Source organism: Cyanistes caeruleus, chromosome 2, assembly GCF_971803275.1.
Source record: "Cyanistes caeruleus chromosome 2, bCyaCae1.hap1.1, whole genome shotgun sequence".
In the NCBI taxonomy this organism is placed as follows: Eukaryota; Metazoa; Chordata; class Aves; order Passeriformes; family Paridae; genus Cyanistes; species Cyanistes caeruleus.
In genome coordinates this window covers 64,377,537-64,398,035 of record NC_141702.1, presented here as the reverse complement: position 1 = coordinate 64,398,035, position 20,499 = coordinate 64,377,537, and the positions used below count along the sequence as shown (strand labels likewise).

Genomic DNA, 20,499 nt, shown 5'->3' with positions numbered 1-20,499 from the left:
GTTCACCTGCTCAGACACTTGGTTCCAAAAGCCTGTGTGTGATCATGTATGTTGTTAGGGAGCATTACCCTGTAACTGCTGCACAGACTGAACAGGCAGTCACTAGCAATTAAGTGAGTAGAAATCTGTTAACTTTCCAGTTCCCATTTACTTCAATTGCATGTAAAGTAGCACCTCTTTTACAATACATACAATCTGGTTTTATAAAACAGGAAGGCTTCAACGAATTAACAAGTTTTCTTGCACTGAAACTCCTTCAGAGGGGAAGGAGTTTTAAGCTCTCTTTTGTTTAACTTCTGTTTCATTTGTGCCATTATTTTATATAGCCAGAAATTGTGCTGATAGTCATATTTGATGCCTACACCATCCAGGGATTTATATACTTATGCCACATAGTTCCATAGCATAACTATATAAAAAGTAAGAAGAAAGGAGGAAATGATGCACTTTTAGTGTTAGAAATTTAGAACTTTGAATTTTCCTCTAGGTAGCTACAGTTTTTAAATGGAAGGTTCAAGCCTCGTGTTGGCACATGCTACCTGGATTTCAGATACCTTTATGTGTATTTCAAAACATACTTTTTGCATGACTAAGTATTTATACCAAACCATGCATTTTAGCATTATTTGGTCTTAATTACAGGCTACATCAAGGAATTATTGTTGAAATATGAAATTACTCCTACTTATACAAAACAGTTTTTCCCAACCTAGAAGGAACTTGAACTTTTTTGTGTGTTCAGCTGTAGTTTGGAAGTCTATTTTGCCATGTTGTTGGGGGGTGGGTGTGTGCTGTCTATTTGTGGACTGTTTTGTTGGGTTTTTTTTGTTTGGGTTGTATGGTGTTTTTAAGTACTCTTTATCTTTTTCAAGGCCTCCTTCACTGACTCCTAGTTTTTTCCAAATGCTTCTACATTTCCCAATTATACATCAATAATTACATTAACATGGAATGTGAAATTTTAGATCTTTCTGAAGACTGTAGTGGTCAATATGCCACTTTCCAAATCACAATGCTTAAATACATTCCAGAGGTAGATCCTTCTGAGCTTTCATGCTCAGTGGCTAGTCCAAGCCAAAGAAACGCAAAAATAACAAGTATACCATTTCCTCAATACAGCTGGTTCAAGGCTGACATGTATTTTTAATTATGTGCCATTCTCTATTTAAAAAGTTGCACGCATTACACACAGAGGGCAAAACCAAACCCAATATGAGAGGGCAAAACAGAAGCTGCAGGGGAGCTAAGAAGTATCAGGACCCAAGATTTAAAATTTACAGAACACTGAATTTTCAGATCCTTTTAGGAAACAACATTATTACAGAAGAGCAAGGAATAATCAAGAAATCCTGTTCCCCAGATCCTTATGCTAGGATCTCTAATGTCATGCTAACGCATGTTTACATATCATTTAACTGCTACTGGGGAGTGCTGGGGAAAAAAACAGTGACTCAGTATTTCAGGTCCGGAATATCACATAAAGACCTCAAGTTTAGCCTACAATGAATCACTACAACACTCCTTCATTTTCTCTGTTACAGTGACCATCGGTGAAGTGTTCATAATTTGGGGAAAGAATATGGGAAAAACTTACAAAGGTGCCCCTTGGCCTGTTGACTCCTGCAAAACCAGAGTATTCTTTCTGTTCATGGTGGGTTTTGAACTCTTCATCTCTTTCTTTCTTGCAATCCTTTTCTTCTCGAGAACTGGATGAGGAAGAAGATGGGGAGGAAGATGGGGAGGACCGAGCACGGTCTTGGTCTCTTTTTTGTTTACTGAAAAATAAAAAAATATACTATGTGCTATTTTAAACGTACCAGATAGTCTGTAACATGCTATACTAAACCGGGTCTCTACATTTTATGAAAAACTAACCCCCTTCTGGTTATAAAGTCACACATTACATATTTGAGATATTAAGGCGAAGTATGTTTCCACTTTCCAGCCTCTTCAGACACATTTAAGTGCACTAAATGCATATTATTGCTGGTGAGTTGGAAAGCAGCAGTCTGCAAACTGTAAAATACAACTTTTCTAGATTTTGATGCCATGAAGAGATGCTGTTACTTTTAAGATCTGCCTTTCTTCTGAGGCAGAAAAACGGAAGGGGAAAAAACCCACAAGGTAAAATTTTACAATAACTTGACACAGTTCAGTTTGCACACTGTTGAGAGGTATGGTATGGGCTTCCCTACACAGATGGCTGTAGGGAAATTAGCCAGTGGAAGAATATGTGGATACCCAAGTCAAAGTAAATGGGAAACTGGAAGTGTAAATAAAAATTCACTCTATATACAGTACAAAGCAGGGAAAAAAAATCCTACAGCAAAACTTTTAGTAACCCCATAGCGGTATTAATTTGACCCAATTTACAAGATCTTAGCATTCTATTCAAAGAAAGGTCATACCTGAAGTAACTCTTACCACTTCTACAAAGTATCCACTGAGATATGCTAACATTTTTTCTTAAAACAGCCCACTGGCTTTAGACAAAAATTAAAAAATTCCCCTTCTCACCCATGTTAAAACCTAAGTATCAGTAAAATTCTCATATTCTGGGTGTTATGAGTTGAAAAAGTGCGGAATCAAGCATAACGAACCAAAGTTCTTACACAAACTGTTTATAGAAATGTACTGCATTGAAGTCCAACCTCCTGATGTAGCCTGGATAATAGGACAGATTAATTTGTCATTTTTTTTTTCAGTGTTAGCTTGCTATTCCAAAGTTTTTGTCCTCATCCACCATAAGCCGTGTAAAAGACAGATAATATATATTTGCTGTAAAACAAATAATTTTAATTGTTTAAAATTAAATGTTCCATTATACATTGAAAATTGAAAGCAATTAAGCTTACAATTACAAAAGGCTAATTAGAAGCTAAAATCCTCTATTGGGACTTCAAATATTTACCTGTCATCTTTGTAAGATTTGTAATCCTTGTAATCTTTTGGAGTTTTCTCCTGCTTTCTTGACCCACTGGATTCCCTGGAGCCCTTTGAGTCTCCTCGCTCTTTACTTCGTTCTTTTCTACGCCGGTCAATGTCATGCCGAAGATCAGCAGAATCACACCTTAATTTTTTATCTCCCTGTAAACAAATATATATTTTGCAACCAAATATTGGAATAAAACATCAAGAGAATCTCAGTGAAAAGGCAAGCTGTGCATCAATTAGAATAAAAAAACCAGAATTTACCTATTATTCAACAAACTTCAGCCCTCAAATTGACTTTGCCCTTTACATGCAATGGCTACATCTAAAAAAGAACAGCTAAGAATTTCAGTTTCAAACAAGCATTCCCATCAACCCAACCGGTGCCTAGTTTTTCATGATACAGACCACAATACATGGTTTGAGGAGATAATTAAATATTCATTTCTTCTGATGAATTCTTTTTAAACAGAGCACAAGCACCTTTGCAGTTCAACCACACTACTCACTGTCCATCCTGGTACTTCCCTCTGCCCCAAACCTATTCTTTGTCCTTGGGCAGCTCAGTGGTCAAGAAACATGCAAGAAGAAAGGAAGCATGGCAGAAGACTTGACCTTATATATCATATTACTAACATAGCAAAATCATGCTACATAAACCAGCTTCTTGGTAACATGTTTTACTCAAAGGAAAAAAATTCTAAATGCAGGTACTCCAGGTACAATAAACACAAATAACTTTTGTATTTTCATATGGAAAACCAGAGATGAATCTGAGACTTAAAATGAGACTAAGTTTAGAAAGTTTAGAAGCACAGATAAGACATTTACTTAGAACCTACTTTTTGACTTTCTTCCTTAAAGACTCTCTCTTCACCTGTTAAACGGGTATGCTTCCTCAGGGTACTTGGAGAGATGTCAATCCTCCTAAATGTAAAATAAAAGCAGTGTCTTGCCATACATGTACATGACTATTAACAGCCTCAGACATTTCAATTCAATGGAAAACTGACAAACAAGGCATTTTTGCAGCAGAATAAACTTTTTGCATTATTCTCACCATCAGAATATAGAAGCAGACTAAAAATGAAAAACCGTAACTCTGTTCTGTGTGAAGTATGCTAAAAACACAAATACAGAAAACAGGCAGACTGATGTTTCACATTTTAAGTATAGATCGAAGACAGAAAATATGTTTTAATGATTTATTTCAAAAAGACCAGTATACGTAGCCTGTTGAAAGCCCACCCCCTCCAAGAAACCATCAGCACTACGATAATTTGCTGCAAAGCCAAAAAATCTTAACAAGAAAAATTGTGAAGTTAGATATTGTATCCTCACATGCAACACAAATATAGTACACTGCATCATAAAACTAGAGCACATGATCAGACACTACATCTGCATGCCTACCTTCTTACCTTTTAGATTCTCAGATTTTTCAAAAAACTGCTGTAAATTAACACACACAAAAACTAAAGTAGTATGAGATGGAACATTTCACACTGAAGAAGAAAGATGCATGTACAGGGCTTCTTTTCATCTTCAAGACATATGCCCCTCAATATTTGAGCACTGCATGTGAGAAAAGTAAATATATCCCAAATGAGATACAGAGGTAGAGAAGACATCTGTCACAAAACCACAGATGAAGCCAGACCTGACTCTGATGAGCTCCCTTTTACAGAAGAGGGTATTTTTTAATATATTTTGTAATTATACAAATTACCTCATCCAGATTAGAAAAAGTATTTTGGGTTCTCCAAAGAAATATTAGAAGACATTACTTGAAACACAAAGTATCTGCATATGCAGTTAACATATACCTATGTATTTCTGGGCTCTTTTGTCGGGTGCAGTGCTCTTCACTTGCTTTTTGATACGCAGTGAACCTCTCATTTAGGGTCATTCCAGCCGACTTGAAGTATTGCTCTGTTGGTTACAATAGAAAAAAAACACTGTTTCATTAGTTTAATTCAACTGACACATATTTTACTCCTGACAGAAAGGCAAGTAGCAGGCAAAACCCACAGTACTTTCAATAAATTTATCAGGACAAGCAAATGTGGCGTTTTCCCTATTTTTACACACTTTCTAACCCAAACAATATAACACTGCATAGCATCACTGAAAGTCTATTATGCCATGACTGTATCACATCTAATTCAAGCATCATTTACTGACTGGGTTTGCTCATTTTCAGTGACATTTTCCCATAATGATAAAGAGCAATTCCTTAAACTATTATTTTATACTTTGCCCACAAGAGAAAGTGAAATTACTTTTGAGTCATGAATATTTGCAGCAAATACACTTTACCATTCATCTCATCTTTAAAGTAAGAATTAGTGAAAACATTTAAGTAATGTACGCCTCAGTAACTACATTAATGACCTAACAAGCCTTTCCTTAAAGGAATACAATTTCTTGCTTGGGTGATGAAAAACGATACAATTAACACACCTATGCGTAAATAAACTCATTTAAGCATCTGGCATCTTGGCAAACTTGACAACTTCCCTGACAAATTTTCTCTTTCCTTCAGAGACAGTTATATTACCCACAGCAAAACTCCGTTTTTAAACCAGCTCAACAAATGTGTTTAAATGTAATATAGAAATACATAAAGTCATGAGCTATGAAATGTTACATATGAAGCAAGCTATCTGCTTAACAGGTCAACATACATCTGTATCAACTTACCGCCCGGCATCCAGCATTTGTCTCATAACCAACCATTAAAACTTGAAACGGCCACTACAAGGGTAGTGCCTCAATCATAATTCCATCAAACACAGGAATTTGAGCTAGTAATTCTGTTTTTATGCCATTTTTGCCAGGAAGACAGAAGGTTCAACTTTGCCTGTTTGGCATCTGTATCTTTCAACAGCTATTTTACTTTTGTAACATGGATTTTGCCATTTCAAAACACATTCCAGGACCTAGTTACAATGAAAAAGAAAACATCACTGGGCATTTTCAGCTCTACATTAATAAAGAGCTGTTCAGACTGGTCGCATCACACCAATAATGAACATAACTTCAGTTTGTCAAAAAAGTTACAAAAATTCTGATCACAGACCACAGTAAATCTGAAACTTAAAGAGATGTTCTGCTTTCAAAAACAATCATGACAATACATATTCTAGTAACTTGATCAGACAGGCTGTTAAATTTACCAGATATTTAACATACAAAAATTCACAGAAAAAGTCTATTCTGTGATCAACATATTAGAGTTTTGCAAGTAGTATTTTCACTTACAGCTACATAGGGACTGTATAAGCAAAAATTTACACAAGCTCTCACTGGATTGAGGCTTACATTTCTTTATGTATCAATAAATAGATAAGTTCACAACAAATCATTATACAGTAAGCAGGTATCCCATTTTATTTTTTTTAACTAGTACATTATCAAAGTCCATTATTGTTGACTATTACTTTGTAAGTAATTCAATACAAAGGAAATAATTAGGCCTTAGTAATCTGATTTATGCCAACAGAATAAGATTTTTAACTGAACTTCAGCATATATTTTTAGCACACAAATCTCAGCAATTTTAGAAGCTAATAAATCTTAAAAACAATGCTTACAGACAGGTTCATTTAAACTGGTACCTAATTAAGCATTTCCACTTTTCCATTTACTGTGATGACACAGCAAAATTACTTTCACCAGCTCTGGATTATCTCAGTTAAATTTAACACAACAGCAAGACAACACCACAGTGAAATAAAGCAAATGCTATAGAAAAAAAGCATTTAAAGAACACTCCAGACATCCCCAGAGGATTTCAGGAATTATCTATTTTCCCATCAAAAAACTTCAGAGGATGTATGACCTAAGTGAAATATATCTACTTTGATGGTCCAGATTTGGATTTCCGTGGTTTTGAGGGAGGACTTTTGTTGTGCTTGGTTTATAGAATTGTTGTGCTTCTTTACAGAATATAGCCACTGCTGTTATATCAGAAAATAATTAATGTATAACTCATTTAATGGAGGTTTATTTAGCCACTGCCAAGTTTCTATAAGTGAAATTCCTGAAAATGTTGTCATATAGGAATAAAACATATTATCACCATGAACTTTACTACTATTTAAAATACAATTTTTCTTAAATCTGAGAAAAAAAAACCAACATTCAAACCCTTCTAATAAGAATCTGGAAATGACCGCTAGGGTGCTCCAAAAGGAATGCCATTGCATTTACAGTCCAAAGACATCTGTCAACCCACAGCGCAACATTTAATATAAAATTGTATGTTAGACTCATTAAAATAAAATTAGAAAAACTGACCAGTGCAGTGTGTTGAAACTTGACTGCAAAAATTCAAACTTTCTATGGTACCTGAACTCAAAAATTTATCCAGAAACAGAATATCTGATATTGCACTCTACACTGCTTGGGGGTTCTTTTTTGGCCTAGTTTCTGTGGCTATGATTTTTCTAATTATTTTCATGCATACCTCAACAGGAAAAAAGTCTGGCTAAATCACAGCATTAGAAGAGGCCTGAAATCTTCCAGTACTAGAAACAGCAATAGGCTTAAATGAATTTGTCAGACACGTATCTGGTACAATAAACTAAATACATACCTTTGACATGGTGAACCAAGGACACAATGTGCTGAATAAATGACTCTGATGTGCTTTTGCTGGCCTGCGGTAACTTAATGTGGTCAAAGATGGATCGGAACTCTTGCTCCTTCTTGACGGAATGGACAAGTGTGCTAGCAAGCAGCCTGTCTTTAGTCAAGGAAGCAGGTCTAAAATGCATCAACAACAAAAGAGACACACAAAAAGAAACCACTCGTTTAAATAAATACGAACAACACTGCAAGCAGGTGGAGAACCACACTGTAAAGTGGAATAATTTACCTATTGGAATCATCAAGAGGTACTGGTGCCATTTTGAGTTTAACTTCAGGACGATGGGAGTCACTGGCTATCATTTTGATCCTAAGTGGGCTCTCCTCTCTGAAGGTGGATTTTTCTCTCGCATCCAGATTCTTGTGTAGAGGAGGACTGTAATCAAAGAGTTCTTTGAGCTTTTCAGACTTTACCTGCTCAGGTGACTGAGTTTCTTTCTTCATCATTAGTCTCTCAGAACTCTTGTCTTCTTCCTTGTGCTTATCTTTTGTTGCACTAGGCCTTTCCACTACATAGCCAGTCTCTTTAAGCTTATAACTTTTCTCATCTCTAAATCCATCGCTCTCTCTATTGCCCTTGATTGATATTTTAGATTTGTATTTGGTTCCTTCCTCCTCAGCATTCCGGTGAGATGCAGTAGGAAAACTTTTACCCTGATCTGCCAGGACAGATTTTCTGAACTGTCTGTAATCCTCTGTCTCCTCTGTGTCCTCCCCTTCAGAGTCATTAAACTTTTCTTTCCCAGTCTCTTTATCAACGAAAAAATCTAAAGTTTCCTGTTCCTCCCATTCCCTTTCTCCCTCTGTCCTCCCTTTTTCTGATCCTCTCTCCTTCTGGGCCTCCTTCTCCCTGGTATTACCCCTATCAAGCAGGTATACTCTAGACTCTTCATCTGTGTACCTGTGGATAGCAAAGAAGAGACTGGTAACTCTGGATTGCATTCATTCCAGTTCACTTGCATTCCTCTTTCGTGTCAATTCCACACCAAGAAGAAGATGAAAATACATTCCCCTGAGCAATTAACTTTAGCATGCAATGCCTGACACACCATTAACACTGTATCTACTGTCATTTATGCACTAATGGAGGCATCTGAAAAATGCCTTTCTGTAGAATGCCTAGAAATTTACTTGCTTGTTTTCTTAATCAGTGCCCAGTTTCACATTCTCTTACACAAGTAATTTTTTCCATCAAATTCACATGGTTTGAAAATTCAGACCGCAATTCATTTTTGCACTTCTTTTACTGAAAGAGTTGAAGTAGTAGCATAAAAAAAGTGAATTATTTTCAAGATCCTGCACATTACTAAGATAATTCCACAATCTGACATAGGTTTAGTGTATTCACTATATTGTGTACAAGCAGGGAATCTTTAGAAGGCAGCTCTCCTAAACACAGAAACACACTAATTAATTATTTCAACCACTGCCTCATATGTATGCTATGTTCACACAGGTTCTAATACATCCAACTCCAACACACCTAATCCAAGAGAAGTTGCATTTTTGATCCCCTAAGCAGTAATTGTTTTACATAATAAATCACTGACTAAACAAATTAATTTAAAAGCTTACAATCAAGCCTATATAGAGCATAGTCACAACTTTTCTAACTCATTTTTTAAGAAATCTACTGAAACACCAGTCACATTAGAAAGGAACAGTCTAATGCCAGTAGACTTTCACAACTTTTAAAAAATTACTACTGTGTCAAAGTTTTGAAGAACAAATTGAAGAATTTTATATGCATTGGAATATATACACCAGAAGTCCTTCACATCAACAGCATTATACTCCTAGAATACCAACACCTACCCTCTTTGATAAATAATGCAATTCAAGACATTGAAGTTTTCCTATTGCACTACACAATTAGCAATTGATGCTGTTTATGTCAACACAAAGAAATTATTGCCGACATCAACATTTTTAGACTTCCAGAATATTTGCATTTACAACTACACAAAGCATTCAAATTTTGAAATATCTGAACAGAGTTCACTATTATGCTAGCAAGTCTTATGCATTAAGATTTTTCTTAATAGTAAAAAACTGAGTACAAGAAAATAAACCATAGAGGAAAAGTGCAAACCAATTCTTCCTCCAGGATACATGTTCCTATCTCTACTACCCAACATTCCAGGGCTTGCCTAACAGGAAAAGGTACTCATATCTCTCAAGCTCAACCCCAACCAGACTAGTATTACTAGCGTTCCATAATGCATTTTCCAAGGTAATGGTAATGATCTTAACAAAATGCTTAACAATATTTTAAAGAGGCAACAGTAGGCTTTTAACTTGGTTCTCACCTTTTCATAAACTTTCCACCTTTTGCAGTTTCCTGTTCACCGCCCTCAGGATAAAACGACCGCACTCGAGCCTCCTCACGGGGGGCACTCTGTGATGGGATTGTCTTTGCAGGGCTTCTCCTTGAAGGGACATGATGCAATGGGCTATTCTGAGAAGGACTATAGCGGCTAGAACCATTTCCAAGAGAACCAGAGCCAGATCTCTCAGGACTATGCTGAATGGAATGGGAATGCTGAGGTGTGTCCTTTGCTGAGTGGGCTGTGCTAAGCAGAGGGGCATCAGAGCAAGATGAGCTCTGACTAGGTGGGGTGGCAATAGAAGGACTATGGGGTGACCTTGGACTGTTATCATACGCTGAAAGGCCAGGCCAAATGTCGCCAGAAGCTGCTGATGATTTGTTAAAATCGTCAAGAGACTCTGATGGGTCATGTTCAAATGTATCTTTCTGTTCATCTTGTGATTTATTTTTCAAGGGACTGTCTTGCAAAGGAGCCCCTTCAGTTTTCTTTGCCTGCTTTTCCAGAGATGCGCGTCTTTTGGAAGAGACGGGTGATTTGCTGTATGGGGATGAAGAACGAGATGAAGAGGACCTCGGGGACCTGGAAGATCTGTAAGATCGACGAGACCTGCTCCGGGACCTCTGGGAAGACACAGACCTTCGTTTTGGACTTCTGGAACGTGAGCGGCCACGCCTAGGGCTTCTGGAGTGTCTTCGGTTCCAGACAGGCCTGTAACCTCCACGATGGTATCTACCACCTCCTCCTTGATAATACCCTCTACCTCTTCCTCTGTAACCATAGGGACGTCTCATTCCTCTATTATTTCTGTAATCTCTGCGATAATCTCTAGAATAAACACGATCTCTGCTCCGAGATCGGGAATACGTCCTTGACCGAGACCTAGAACTAAAATTTAAAAACAAGCATTAACATTTAACAACTGGAAAATTTGGGAAAAAAAATGCCTTGACACAAAATGCCAGATTTCTCAAAAAGCAGTCAGAATGGTAAAGGATGCAGACTCCTGGTCTTAAAGTAACTTCTATAATCTCTATTTATTACTTCTGTAATATATTAATTTTAATAAACACATCTATATGGCTAAGGAATGTGAAACTTGGCATCACATGCTTAAGGCACTACCAGCCTCAGTGGCCTCCCCAGCCACTTTATTAGAGATTAACACCACTCTGGAGCATGGCATTCAGTTTCTCAGCCACCACAGTTCACAGCCTGGAACAGGGAGTGACATGACCCCCAGTCTAATACACCAGCCTGTGGATGGCAGCAGCTGAGGCAGTAAACATTCAACTGACACACTTCCTTTTATGGGAGATGGTAATGTCCGCTAATAAGTAAGGTGAGGAAAACACTGGAGGCAACTGAGAAGACAAGATACAGCAAAGCTTATCTACTGAAGTTTTCAGTCACTTCAGATACAAAAAGCTTAATGAGAAGTAACAAATTGCAGGAAAAGAGACTGGATGAAGAAAAAATCATGTAAAGGGGAAGAGCAAAATCAAATGGGCCAGAAATCATGAAGAACCATTAGTATTCAGAAGTTATCTTGAGGCACAGGAAAAGGGAAAAAAATATTAAACAGAATTTACACTAAAAGCATAGCTCGCTTACTGTCTAAAATAAAATAGGATCCCATGCTCACTTCTGCCACGGCATCATGCAAGCAAAAAACATTTTCCGGACAGAAACTAATATACCGAATCACCTTTCTATACAGTAAAACACCAACAAAAAGAGATACTTACCTGTATCTCTTTTTTCTTGAATGTGATCTGGATCTTGACCTAGAGCTGGACTGAGATCTGGACTTCGATCTTGACGAATGCGATCTAGAATTAGATCGACCCATTTTTGCCAGTAGATCTATTCCTTCCCAAAAGAAAAAGTAACGAGAGGAGGGGAAAAAAAATGGAAGCAACCATTTAGCATCCATGTAGATGACACAAATGAATAAAATTTGCATCTACTAAAATGACACTATTAGAAAGTTGTATAGATTTCCTAAACAAAAGAGCTTTGGATACCATGTAAGTACATTTATTAGTAAATTAAAAGTTTAATCACATTTTAAAGAATTTAATATTGCTGCAGTGCACGCACTTTCTCTGAAAGCATAAAGTGCAACAGGAAAAGGTTTTTTCCAGATTCAAGTTCACACAGATCCTGCAGGAGAGAGGAAACAGCAGAAAACGAAACATTTCTGCAAATCAAGGCAAGAATAATTTAACTCTGGACATCTTAATATATTGTAACAAAAGTCTAGCTATTGTGCAGTTAGTAGTTCCCTTGCACTTCCCATGCACTGTTCTCCACAAGGAGTTTACAGTCCTCTACAATGCACCTTTTACGTGAGCAAAGAAAAAGCCCTCAAGTACTTGGTCCAGCAGTTGTTAGTTTGACCCACAGGCATTATTTCTCTTAACCACATGTACTAAAGCTCATCACTCTGACCTGAACTTCCACTGCTCAAGATGCCCACCCTGCATCTTTTTAGATTATCTTTGCTTTTTAACCTGCATGTAAAATGCACGGCTAACTTAAAGATTTTAACAATTAGTTAAACAATATGGCTTGCAACAAGATTCAACACACTTCAGCACAAATTAAGCTATGAAAACTACAACTGATTATAAATCAATGAGAACTAAAGAAAGTAATTCATAATAAACTATCATTTCTTCTTATGTACAGTCCTAATATATATTAGGAATTAGTGCTAACCATAAAAAATACACACCTTTTCCTTTTCGGATCAGTGGCTAAAAATCCCCAATTTAATTAATAAAAACTTTGACCCATTACCATTTTCTTTTGAAATTGCCCAGCTTTAAAAAAAAAAAAAAAAAGCGTCACATTAGACAACCTGAATACAAGCTATGAACAAGTAACTATACATTTTCAGGCCTATCTCAAGGCTCAATTATCATTTTTTTAATAATAATTAAAATAGAAATGGAAAAAACAAACACTTCTTATATTACAAACAGGCTTTAAACCATAAACTACTGTATCAAAAATTCTAGCTAAAGACAACAAGCACTTTCTTTTATAATCTTTCTTGTTACCTGGGAGGTATTTCAATTATGTAAAGACAAAAACAACATTGGAGTTCAACTTCAAGTTAACAAAATTACAGAGACTTTACACATGTCTAAGAGAACCTAAAATAGATAAGCAGACCAACTTTTCTCTGATCAACTGGTTCCTCCTACCCCACATAACTTTCCTCACATGAGTTTGCATGGCCTAAGAGATGTAACCTCATCTGAAACTACCCTAGAAAAAACTGAACTCAAACCAGCCTTCCACATAACTCAGAAAAAACTGTTTACCTTGGCGAAGAAGAGTATGTTGAATGCTCTTTTTTATTGGCTCCTTTCACTAAAAAGAAAATTTGCAGAACCTATACTCTGAAGATATTTTTTAATTCATTGAACTCAATTAAACTTACAGAAAACGGCTTGTAATCTCTTAAGAACAATACTCACAACACTTAAAACTGTTTAAGACCTGCAAATTTTCCAAGAGTGACAGAAAACAAAACCTGGTGGGTTTTTTTCTGCTACAAGTAATTATTAAACCAAATATCAGATGCACAATGTTTATAATATAACTCAATCTCAGCTTTTAATTATTTGCATTATATGTATGACAAGTACAGTCGATGTTTACAAGACAATTTTATATAGTGTAGCGTCTTACTGCAAGCATAAAATTTAGGAAAGCAGAAATAGATTTAGTTTTCGATAGCTGAGTTCAATCAGAATATTTAAAAAGGACTGAAGCTAAACTTACCTCAAACTGTTAGTTGATGCCAATGAAGAAATTATTTCAAAACTCTGTATTAGTGCTTTCAGCAATACTGATCCCTATAGAACAAAAATGAGACTGTCAAAGACACGAACATTTGCTAAAAGGCAGCACCTTTTTGCTTAAACATGTTCAAACATTAATCTGCTTCTCACGAAAAGACAACACATAAGAAATAGCAAATTTACCCTTGGACTCAGTGCTGCTGCACACTAAGACCAGAGCTGCTCAAGAGCCAGCCACTGCCAAGTGGCAAATCCTACTTCCTTTCCATACATGACCACTCCTTCCTCAGCCCTGGTAACAGGGCTGTGTAACGCATTATCCTCATCTTCACAGCAGCCCTAACAGCCTTCAGGTCCTCCAGTGACCAGCTCTTCACACCTAGAAACCACTTTAATTTAACTAGGTTATCCAAGTGGCTTAATGAAGGGCCAAACTGAGCTGGATTATGGAGCAAATAACAGCATGAAACCAGAAAGAGGGAGGCAGAAAGGACAGTGGCGAGCTGTTAGACCAGTTTTAGCTCTAGCACACAGCTCTGCACTTCAGTAGACCTATCTTAGTGGAAAAAAAAAAAAAAATGAGGATGAGAACTCAGGCCAAAGGTGAATGCCTTATCTTTAGGTTTCTCTTGCAATATTTACAGAAGTGTTACTCTAGTAGAACTTCTTATTTAAAATGCATACACATATGATTACACCTAAAGAGCCAACATCTTCAAGAACAAGCTCTGTTACAGTTATGCAGAAAGGAAGCATAACTATAATAACAAAAACAGTCAAATGTATGAATTTTTTACTGGCCTCAGTTTTCAATTACCTCCAAGCCTTAAGACTATGTACATTTGTAGTCTGACTCAACATTAAGCACACTTTTCAATTCCACTCAAACAACAAAAGAGTTTTATCCCAGTTCACTACAGACAGGCTGGATCTCCAGAAATTCTGCAGCTCAACAATTCAATTAATTAAATCCAAAGGCATAAGACATTGACTGCTCCTAAAGGACACTTCCACACCTGTTCATAGGTGCTTTCTTCATCTAAAAGAAGAAATGTAGCATTTGTGTTCATAAACACTGCTTTCAGAAGTCCACTTACCATTCACTAGTAGTGACCAAGATATTTCCAATTTCTACAAAATATATGCCTTATTAAGATTAAGTTTTTACTTCTCATCATCAGCAAGCATGAGTCTCCGAAGGAGCACAGTAGTGTATCGGACCATTTCAGATTTTGTCTAGACAAAAGGCGAGATGGTATTAGCCAGTAAAGGGTAACGAAGGCATTCAGAAGTCTAGTACAGAAAAAGCAATACAAACTTCAAGTTCAGGCTGAGATTTTAAATGAATACTTAAATAATCAATATTTCTAACTTAAACTGGTGTTAGCTGAAATCCCAAATCCTAATTTAGACAACTCTTTAGACCCTGGGGATATAGAACAAGATAGTTACTTCACTTTTAAAACCTCTAAATAGAAGGCAAGATCTTAAATTACTGTAACTCAAACTCTGGTAGTCAGTTCTGCAGTCTTAGAAATCTTTAGCAACTGGCAAAGGTGAAAAGTAGCCACACTTCTCTGTTTTTAAACAACGCATTAGCTATACCACACCCAACCCTGGCAGCTAAAACATACCTGCTACCCTTTCCCCATTTAAGTTTCTTAAGAAGAGTACAGATATAATGTTTTTTAAAAGAAGAACTTTGAATAAAAAACCTGAACTACTGAATAAAAAACATTAAACTATTTGCAGCTTTTGTTTCCATTTAATTGTAATAGGTAAAACCCTGACACACAAGATCCACTTATCCAAACAACACACATACTTAGGAACAGAAGTGAAAGGACTACGTAGCTGAGGTGTTTTTTTTGCTCTGTGTAAACAGTCTCACAATATGCAACAATCTAAAATTGTATTAACCTTTATTAAAGCTAATTAAGAAAAGAACTGTGGTAGTATAGTAGCAAGAGTATGTAGGAAAGCAGCTGTCTGTGACAGTCAGCTCCTATATGCTCCACACCTTCACAGAAAAAGTACCCATTCCTCAGAGCACCACAGCTACAACATCCTGGTTCAAAGCAGCAAATTAAATCACCCACAGCCTCTTCCTGCTCAGGGCCAGGCTGGAGTGGCTACACCAGGTCAAGTAAGGGCACAGTGAAGGGCAATGAAAAAGAGGTCCTAAGCACCATTTGTTGCTCTCTCTGAAGAGACCCAGAGTCAACCAAAGGTGTGCATCAGCGTGACACAAGGTGTCATCACTATCACCCAGCATTTCTAAGAGAGGACCATGACTGCTAGGAACATAGTCTATGCCTGAAACACCAGGGCTCTAATCCATGCACTTCTTTTCCACTCAAGCTTCTTTTTGTCTCGCTTTCCACCTAAAGAATTGAAAGGAGATGCCTGGCTCTCAACCATTTCATTGCCATGTTAAAAAATCTGGATTTTACAAAGGAAGCTGCTGCAGCACCACCACAGAATAAAGTGGCTCTGCTAGTTTAAGGAAACAGTCCCATCTCTCCTAGCCTGTGTTCCCTCATATTCCTGATGAGCTCTCCTATGCCAGTCTAAGTATTTCTGCACCCACATACTGGATCAATTTCAATACAACTTTTTTTTTGTATGGTTCATTACACAGCCCACAAACACTTGGGCCAACACAGGGAAATTGAAATAGCAGCCGGGCAAGACTGCTTCTTTTGGCAGCACCACAAACTTCAAGCGGCCCTGAAAACAGCTTGGCATAGCCTTCAGAAGCAACAAACTTGGTGGTATTTAGGCTTTTTAACTACACTTGCAAGCAGCTTTAAGAATAAAAAAAAAAAACAAAAAAAAAAACCCCACCAAAATAAACACACACATATAAAGTCAAAATTACCAAAACCAAACACACCCAAACAACCAAGACTTAACACAAAAACCACAATGTTTTCTGAAAATTTGCTTTGTTATTGAATCATATTCAGAAAAGTTTCTTAACCAAAAAAAAACAACAGGATCTTTGGGTATCTTCAATCAATCCCAGCCAGCAAGTGCAACCGTGAAGCAAAAACAAGACACACAACAGAATCAGGTTTATCCCACCACAAGCAACACAGTAAGAAGGAATTAAGTGACACTATCAGCATTTGCTATGTTTAATAAAAAATTAAAAGGACGAGGAAAATGGTATCCAATTCCTTTTATATAGTATATTTAGGAGTCTTCAGTACACCACTGATGTTGGAGTTTTCTCAGAGTACACAGGCTGCAGATACAACACATCTGTTAAGCCGTTTTACAAGTTATACATCACATGTAAGTTGAAGATACTTTAGGACAGTTATACCCACTTATACTAGCAAAGCACTGCTTCATCTTGGATCCATTATTAGCTACCCTTCATTTATAGCTAATTAGTAGTCTGTATTTCTCTTGCTTAAACATTACTTGAGAGCTGTCAGGTAGATTTAAATCAAAATCTTGTTTAAGTAATTCACAAGCTGCTGCCAAAATGCATTTTCATTCAGAGATTCAGGCTTCAAAAGACCGGACGATTATACAACCATGACAACACAAAAGGGGACAGGACAGTCTTCATTAGATTCCACAGAATTTTTAAGTTTCTCATAATACACACACTGAAATAAAGCAAGTCAGTCTTAATGAGACAGCACTGTAAGTCATCTATTCAGTGCTTGCACATCTGCTGTGCTTTCCTATCCACTCTCTACCTCCCCCCTCCTTTTTTTTTAATGTCCACAATTGTGGCAGTGGCACACCACACATAAGAATAGAATGCATTTCATAATCACTCAAACCCATCCTACTGGGATCATTGGTGACTTGCATTCCTACAAATACTAAAATCCCACGGCAAATTTACCCTATCTCATTATGTACAAATAAGAGGTGGGAAGCATTATTTCCCCCATTTCATATTCAGAAAATATAATGGAATCAGTAAAACATACAAAGGCCTATTCCCCCCCCCCCCAAGTTGATTTATTTCTACACAAAAAATAACACAAAATATTTGTAAATTAAGTCAAAAACCTGCATCCTAGTAACAGCAAAATCACCTCTGCAAAACCATCATATGATTGTTAGCTGTCTTTTATGTAATACTATTGGCAAACAAAACCATGTTTCTCCTCTAACTAAGAAAACAAAGAAACCAAAGTGACTGAGAAATGTGTCCATACACAAAAAGGAATTAGCATGCTTTTGGACACATATTGGCTGGGACAAGCTTTGTTATTTTTGTGCCTGTGTTTTACACACCATGTTTTCATACGCCCTTAAACCGTGATTTCCCCAATCTCTGCTATAAACTACAGGAATTGCTGCTGCAGAAAAGGCAATCTTCCTGCCCTCATTTGTTCCGAGTCTGACATCCTCAGAGATGCTTGGTGGGCTGCATCAGTGATCTATAAGAAAACTACTCTGGACAAAAGCTGCCTTTTCAGGCACATCACCTTCCAAATCCCATTTGCTACAAAGCTGCACGAGGCCAATGCCAGCACAATGAACAAGCAAGGAATGCTGTTTTTCAGAATACCTTTGGGAGAAACTCTCACACAAACAGAGCAGTTCAGTAGCTTTCTTCACCTGCCTCCCCTACCTGTAAACAAACCTCAAATGTTCTTTGGGATTCCACAACCCCTAGAGCATTATCTCTCCTTCACAACCAGCCTGAATATAATCCATCCAAATATATACACCCTAGCTCCAAATAGCTCCCTGCTCATTTTTTTCTAGATTCCTACGACCAATTCAAGCTTTCTGCATTCTCGGTGCCAACAGGCCCTTCTTCATGGTACATTCTCCTACCCCTGCCCCCAGGATTCTGTCAGCCACAGGCCTCACCTGAAAAGTTACTCCACACAGGCTTGCCTGCTAAAGCCTTGCTCAGGAGAGAGGCACCCCAGCTCAAGTACGGATGGATATATGTAACACCCCGAACCTCGTCTGGCCATTCAGCACAGCCTGTCACTCAACATCAAAAGCGACGAGTGGGAGGATGCAATTCTTACTCTCCCTGCCACAAGATGCATGCCTGCAGGATACCTCAGTGCCAGAGCCTTTACCCCGTCCTCATTTTTTCCACTTTTGTCCAAAACAACATGATTATCAGAGAGGAGGACGAGAAGGAGGGAGGAGAAAAGCAGCTAGACAGCATTTTCCTGCAACTCCACGCTGTTTAACCAATCCCTCCCACACCAAGAACAACTAATCTAAGTGATATTTTTATACATTTGCATTGCTAAAGCAGTGACTACTCCAAGAGTCAAGAGCACCTTTGTTTTGCATGTCCTCACGTCCTTCTGTAGTAAAATTTAACTGTTCCTTTGAGGACAAAACTTTGATCTCCGAGATGAACAAGTGATGGGTTGTACTGACTTTGTAAGGGATCAACATGACGCACAAAGCAAGAACCTGATTTTCATAGAATTAAAGGCAAAACGTAGGGGATTTACAAAGCGAAGAGGAAATAACGGGAATGATGCCGAAATGGTTGCATAGTACAGTATAATAAAGACTGCGAACACAATAGCCCCTTTCAGAAAGGGGTATAAAACCCATTACGGCCCCTCACGGGGTTTTGCGGGCATCTGCAATCAGGGCAGGAAAGGCGCAGAGAGGCGTGGGGTACTTGAGGCACAGGCGCCTGAACCACAGCCATGCCCGAAGGGAAGTTCCTCCAACGACCGTAAAGGCTGATCCAATATCGGGAGGCATCCTTTCTCTCCGGCACTGTTTCCCTCGTCGGTGTCACACCCACAAGGATAACGGGGAAATTTACCATTCCTGTAACCAGCGTTGTACAGACACATCCCCTCGGGCCTTTCTGCCTCCCTCAGGGAGGCCCAAAGCAAAAGGCCACGCACCCGGGGCGAAATCCCAACGGGGCTGGCCGGCCGCCCATTCCCCACACTCCCCCATCCCGCCAGGCTTCCAGGAGCCGCGGAACAGCTCCAAGGAAGCTCCGCTGCCACCTCCCACCGCCCCTTCCTCTTCTACCTTCGCTTCCCGGGCGCAGAGCGGAACGGCACCGGCTGGGTCCGGCTCCCGCGGGAAGCGGTGGCCCGCGTCAGGGCGGTGACGGCGACCGCCCGTTCCTGTCCCGTTCCCGACGCTGGCGCGGGATAATCGGGATAATCGGGATAATGGCTGCGAAGCGCCGAGGTCACGCGGCGGGGGAAGGCGGGACGGCGCGGCGCGCGAGCACGGCGCGCTCGAGGGGGCGGGGCCGGACTGCTCCCCCTCAGGCTCCCCCCGCCATGTTCCCCCAAACCAGGGACCACCGCCCCGCCAAACCTCCACGCAGCACCTCTACCTCCGCCCTTCCCTCACCTGGCGGGCGGAACTCCCGGCGGCCCCGCTCCCTTATGGCAACCGGGCGGCCATTTTCCGTCTCGCCGGAGGAAGAGACGTGAATCCCGCGGGGAAAAGCAAAAACCACCGGGGGGGTGGGGGGCGCGGGGGGCTGCCGCCGCCGCTGCCGAAGCGTCACTTCCGCTCTGGGCGGGGAAGCGCCAGCCCCGCGCTCAACGCCTCAGCGCCATCTTGGTTTCGGGTACCCGTCCGCGAGCAAGATGGCGGCTGGCGGCCGCCCGCCCCCGTCGGGCTGTGTCCCTGCCCCGCGCCTGGGGGCTCTGTGTATCGCCCGCCACGGCCCCCGGCTCCCCCCGCACCGCCGCAGCCAGAAGCTGTCGCCTTGTATTCTCTCATTCCCGGAAGGGAGACGAGAGCGCAGGGTCCCCTCGGCCGTTGCCTGGTTACCT

General features: G+C 39.3%; 1 protein-coding gene and 1 long non-coding RNA gene across 51 annotated transcripts in view; one reads left to right on the top strand and one right to left on the bottom strand.

The window, feature by feature from the left end:
* The window catches only part of LOC147654872 (uncharacterized), a 9,966-nt gene extending 8,150 nt beyond the window's left edge, over positions 1–1,816 (top strand). The window contains exon 2 of the long non-coding RNA XR_015283318.1: positions 1,542–1,816. This is a non-coding gene — a long non-coding RNA (uncharacterized LOC147654872). The remainder of the gene's footprint in view (positions 1–1,541) is intronic.
* Positions 1–20,499, bottom strand: part of BCLAF1 (BCL2 associated transcription factor 1) — a 24,946-nt gene extending 4,447 nt beyond the window's left edge. For 2 of the 50 annotated variants that reach the window (XR_015283308.1, XR_015283316.1), the window contains exons 1-12: positions 20,069–20,499; positions 14,827–14,965; positions 13,710–13,783; positions 11,660–11,783; positions 9,894–10,799; positions 7,814–8,485; positions 7,532–7,701; positions 4,758–4,863; positions 3,774–3,858; positions 2,912–3,087; positions 2,613–2,778; positions 1,595–1,775 (exon numbers count right to left, since the gene is read on the bottom strand). Coding sequence is in view for 40 of the 50 variants with exons in the window: in XM_086877506.1 (XP_086733632.1) it covers positions 1,595–1,775; positions 2,912–3,087; positions 3,774–3,858; positions 4,758–4,863; positions 7,532–7,701; positions 7,814–8,485; positions 9,894–10,799; positions 11,660–11,763 (2,400 nt within the window). In the remaining 10 variants the exon portion in view is untranslated. Of the gene's footprint in view, positions 1–1,594; positions 1,776–2,612; positions 2,779–2,911; positions 3,088–3,773; positions 3,859–4,757; positions 4,864–7,531; positions 7,702–7,813; positions 8,486–9,893; positions 10,800–11,659; positions 11,784–12,651; positions 12,740–13,709; positions 13,784–14,826; positions 14,966–19,735 lie in introns of all 50 variants that reach the window. The other 48 variants (XM_086877506.1, XM_086877518.1, XM_086877529.1 and 45 more) reach the window with 37 other exon arrangements.